Genomic DNA, 5401 nt, shown 5'->3' with positions numbered 1-5401 from the left:
TGCCAAGATAAGGAATATTTTGTCACTAAATGATGCAGAAAAATTAGTCCATGCTTTCATCACCTCTAGGTTGGACTACTGTAATGCCTTACTGTCTGGCTGTTCAACCAGGTGCATAAACAAGCTTCAGTTAGTTCAGAATGCAGCAGCGAGAGTCCTCACTAGAACCAGAAGATACGATCACATCTCGCCTATCTTATCTACACTTCATTGGCTCCCCGTGAAATTTCGCATTGATTTTAAAATACTACTTTTGACATTTAAAGCATTAAATGGTCTTGCACCGCAGTATCTAAGTGAACTGCTAGTGTCTTATGATCCACCACGCCTACTTCGCTCAAAGGATGCTGGCTGCCTGTCAGTACCTCGTGTCATGAAAACTACAGCTGGGGGCAGAGCTTTTTCTTACAAAGCCCCAAAGTTATGGAATAGCCTTCCAAATAGCGTTCGGGACTCAGACACAGTCTCAGTGTTTAAGTCTAGGCTGAAAACCTATTTATTTAGTCAAGCATTTGAGTAAATAGATCTGGGAAGGACTCATGGACGTAGAGCATTATGGTGAACTGGTATGTTTAGATGCTGTCTTCCCAACTCTCACTGATCACTCGGGTTTGTTGATGGTGAAGTGTTTGGTTGCTCTACATCCCAGTGCGCCCTCATGTCTGTGTTTTCTTCTGAACCCACCCTTTTAGTTAGGCTGTCATAATTAATTCAATTCAATTCAATTTTATTTGTAGAGCGCTTTTTACAATTGACATTGTCACAAAGCAGCTTTACACAACCAAAGAACAGTACATGAACAGTGTATGTGTATGAGTCATAATAATGTGATTGTCCCTGATGAGCAAGCCGAGGGCGACAGTGGCAAGGAAAAACTCCCTGAGAAGGCAACAGGAAGAAACCTTGAGAGGAACCAGACTCAACAGGGAACCCATCCTCATATGGGTGATTACATGCTGTGTAGGCAGCAGTCCAGTATAACAGTTAATGTCTTTAAGTTAATGTGGAGTCCAGTTAGTTATTGCAGGCAGACTTGTTCCATTCCTTGACTATCGAGCGTTGAGTCGAGACCTCCAAGAAACAGCTTCCGACGTCCGCCGAGGCCGGGACCGACATCATAGTAGCTTGTGACCAATCCAGTCTCCAAACGCATCCCAAAGGGCAAACGGTGGATCCAGGCGACGAGATCTCCAGCCAGAAGTTGGGCATCAGGACGAGTCAGACAGGTCCAGAGGGCAAAGGGTGGAATGACGTGTAGCTCGACAGAGAGACAGGAAGAGGGAAAAGAGAGAGGGAGAGGGAAAGAGAGAGAAGAGGAGAGATTGCAGTTAGTTGTATTCACAGTCAGATAAAGTTTGAGGTGAATGTATATTTAGTGTAGTGCAGCAGGGACTCCGGCAGGACTAATTATGACAGCCTAACTAAAAGGGTGGGTTCAGAAGGAAACACAGAGATGAGGGCTCCTCATAATTAGTCCTGCCAGAGTCCCTGCTGCACTACACTAAATATACATTCACCTCAAACTTTATCTGACTGTGAATCAGATTATTATGACTCATACACATACACTGTTCATGTACTGCTCTTTGGTTGTGTAAAGCTGCTTTGTGACAATGTCAATTGTAAAAAGCGCTCTACAAATAAAATTGAATTGAATTGAATTGAATGGTTTGTTCCGTGAATGTAAACATCAATCAAAAGAAATCAACTGCAGGGAATAAAATAGCTATCAGCTTATCATTACTGTTTCCAAATCTGGACTTAATGTTTTCTGTAACACTGACAATTCAATCAAATCATACAAAACAAAAAGACAACAACAATAGAAACAAACTAATCTTGAGTGTCCATGTCAGTCTCTGAACCCAGTTGAATGTGTCTTTTCTATGCGGAAGTTAAAAATTTGGAGACTGGCCCCCAAAAACAAGCATGACCTTAACATGGCAGTAGTACTAAGAGGCTGAGCATTACCAGAGTCACAAACATTACTGTACACTGGAACTGATGCACACGGGTAATAACTCAAATTTAATATCTACATGAACCAAAATCTATCAGAAATATCATTCAGTAAAATCTGAGAATGTACACTTTAACCACTGTTTTTTTGCAACAGGGCTGCTACTGGCTCCGGCCCTTTTGCCATCTAATTTGAGCCATTATTTACAAAACTTGAGAGTCTGAAATCTTGGAATACAGAGGCAATTATTACTGAGGGCACTATATTTAATAAACATTTACTATAAGTAATTTAACGCAATCTCCTAAAATCACGTATCTATACAACTTAACTGCAACCACAAATTAAACATGGAACACAAGAGCAACCACATTATGTCTTACATTAAAATAATGACATACACTATTGATCCACTATAAAGATTAGTGTCAGAAGTGGGATTCAAACCCACCCCTCCATTTGGCGACCAGAAGTCCTATTTTTTAACAGCAGGAGTTTATCCTTGCATCTGGTATCACAGTGACATTATGATGATGCAAATTTCATGAGTTGCACATACAATGAATATATCAATAGACTGATCCCAGAAATATATTTTTTGATATCAAAAAATCTGATTTGCAATATTCAGTTTTCATTTCCATCAAAATATTTAGTCTTAGAGTTTCACAGCAGTCTTTATTAACAATAAGCCAAACCACAGTTCCTCTCTCACCTTAACTAAAACGCTTTTTGCTTAAATATTGGCCAGTTTGCTTTGTGTGTATACAAGGCACTTCGAACAATAATGGACAAATTTGACACTAGTTGTCAAAGTTGTTTCTGCAGTTTGCCATTTCCACACATTATAGATTATCCATCCACCCCAACTATCTTTTTATGGCACTGTGTTCTCATGCGTTGGATACATGTAATGGATACTGCAACCCTGGAATTTTCCTTTCAGAATTATAAAGTATTTATCCAACTGTCTAAAAAGCATTCAAAAATCACATTACATCAGAACATGAATATAATTTCATTATGTCTGCCACAAAAATGTGTTTACAAATTTGTAGGTGACAGAGCTGATATATGAATATATGGGCTTGTAAAATCCAAGACAATGATTTCCTGAGAGGTTGGAGAAATCATGTCAAACTAAAAGTTCACAACTACTAACAATATAGTAATACATACATTATCTCACTTTAAGTTTGAATCTAACCCATTTCATGTTTGTCAGAAAAAAGACAAGACAGCAAAAACCATAACATTTCTAAAAACATTTTCTTATGATAAAATCTTTCTGAAGTGTAACAACTTTGATATGAATTTCCGTATTTCTTGAGACTGCACACCATAAATAATTGGGTTGAGGCTGCCAGTGACACTATGACCCACAATGGCAGAAAGTTTTCTGTAGTCTGAGTACTGAGGGAACCGATGTAAAATAATGATGAGTAGTCCACATAAGGACAAAACAAGATACACAAAGAGATGAGTGCTACAGGTCTTTAAAGCTTTGCCGTTCAGAGACTTGTTTTTACTGGTCAAACACACGACTGTAATTTTAGAATAGGTGAGAACCATGCTGCCTATAGAACCAGTGAACAGCACCACAGTGAAAACGAGGCCATAGACATTATTAACAAACACATCTTCACAGGACAGTTTAAACAGGGAGGCATTGTCACAGTAAGGATTAGTGATCAGAGTCCTGCATCGGTTCAGTCGTACAGTCAGACCAAGTAGAATTGCAACCAAAACAAAAGCCACTCCCCAGGCAGAAACCGTCAGCTTAATCACCATTTTATTGCTCATTATCACAGCGTAGCGCAGTGGATTGCAGATGGCCACATATCTGTCAAAGGCCATAATCATGAGCACAGTGTGGGCAGTGGTACCAAACATGTGTGTTGTGAAAGCTTGGACCACACACTCATAATAACTTATAAAGCGTTCAGAGGGGGGCCTCAAGATATCTATGAGGAAACGAGGAACCAAGACAGTGCTTGCAAATATATCATTGACTGGCAGATTGCAAAAAATGAGATACATAGGCTGGTGGAGACTTTTGTCAATGCAAACCAGGACTAGAATGCCTACATTGACTAATATAATAAAGAGGTAGGAGAAAAACAAAAAGAAAAACACAGGGTACATATAATCCTCTGTGACTTTCAAACCCTCCAGCTGGAGCGTAAAGCTGTTGAATGTGTAGTTTTCCATTAACCTGAAACAATAGAAACAAAATAGGAATGTTGATCTGTCAGACGTTCTAACCAAAATACAAGAAATGGCTCAGCAAATGTTAACTGAGGAGAGAAAGTTTTAAATACAGTGGATAGTTCAGGGAACTTTTTCAGTATAACAAAGAAAATGTCAAATATTAAATAGGTCAGTGATTAAATCATTGAAGCATTCCAGTATAACCTTATGTTTCTTTTCTCATGTCTGCAGTTACCAAACACTCACTAGCCAAACCAACCTCTGTCTCAACTTTTATAAAAAGATTTTGTCATCAGGGGAGCACAAGTTTACAGCAGGGTATTAAGCTGGAGACTATAGAGACTGTCAACAGACAAAAGTAGGCCAGAGTTCTCCACTCACTGATGAAGTTTAGTGGCGATCATAATCAGCTGTGGAGTGTTGAAGATCATTATTATAATAATAATACATTTATTTATAGAGCACTTTTCTAAACATATGTTACAAAGTGCTTCACAAGACAGACAAGAAACACATGTAGCCCAACAAGATCAACTTGAGCAAGCACTAGGCAAACAGTGGAGAGGAAAAACTCCCCCTAGAGGGAGAAACCTCCAGCAGAACCAGGCTCAAGTTAACCGGCCATATGCCTCGACCGGTTGGGGAGCAGGAAACAGCTATACAAACAAAACAATAATACAAACAACTACCACATCGGTCCTTGGGGAGACCAGTTCCAACGTAAAGACATTGTAATCTAATGGAGAGTCTTCCCAAGGACAGATTTGTTTTAGCTTACAGAAGATCGCAAAGGGCTCGCCGGTAGAGGTATGTTTTAAGGAGAGTTTTAAAAGATGTTACTGAGTCAGCTGATCTTATATCCTCGGGTAAGCTGTTCCAGAGTTTAGGGGCTCTAACTGAAAAGGCTCTGTCACCTCTAGCAGTCATTCTGACATCAGGGACATACAGAAGATTTCTACCAGAGGATCTCAGGCTACATGCAGGTTCATAAGGCTTTAAAAGCTGGGATAAATAGCTGGGGGAAAGGCCATGCAGAGTTTTAAAAGTTATTAATAAAATCTTAAAATCAATCCTAAAACCTTACTGGCAGCCAGTGTAAGGAAGCTAATACAGGAGTGATGTGATTGTATTTTCTTTTTCTAGTTAAGAGTCTTGCAGCTGAGTTCTGAACAATCTGGAGCCGATTAATAGATTTCTGGCTGAGACAGGTGAACAGACTGTTGCAATAGT

The 5401-nt window shown here is 39.4% G+C and overlaps 1 protein-coding gene across 1 annotated transcript; it reads right to left on the bottom strand.

The window, feature by feature from the left end:
* Positions 1-3232: 3232 nt before the first annotated feature.
* LOC113160381 (olfactory receptor 146-like) lies at positions 3233-4189 on the bottom strand. The gene has a single exon (XM_026357603.1). The coding sequence runs from the start codon at positions 4169-4171 to the stop codon at positions 3233-3235; it is 939 nt and encodes a 312-aa protein (XP_026213388.1). The 5' UTR covers positions 4172-4189.
* Between the last annotated feature and the right edge of the window lie 1212 nt (positions 4190-5401).

The sequence above is a fragment of the Anabas testudineus genome, chromosome 10 (genome assembly GCF_900324465.2).
Source record: "Anabas testudineus chromosome 10, fAnaTes1.2, whole genome shotgun sequence".
Classification (NCBI taxonomy): Eukaryota; Metazoa; Chordata; class Actinopteri; order Anabantiformes; family Anabantidae; genus Anabas; species Anabas testudineus.
This window is presented reverse-complemented; position numbering and strand designations above follow the sequence as displayed.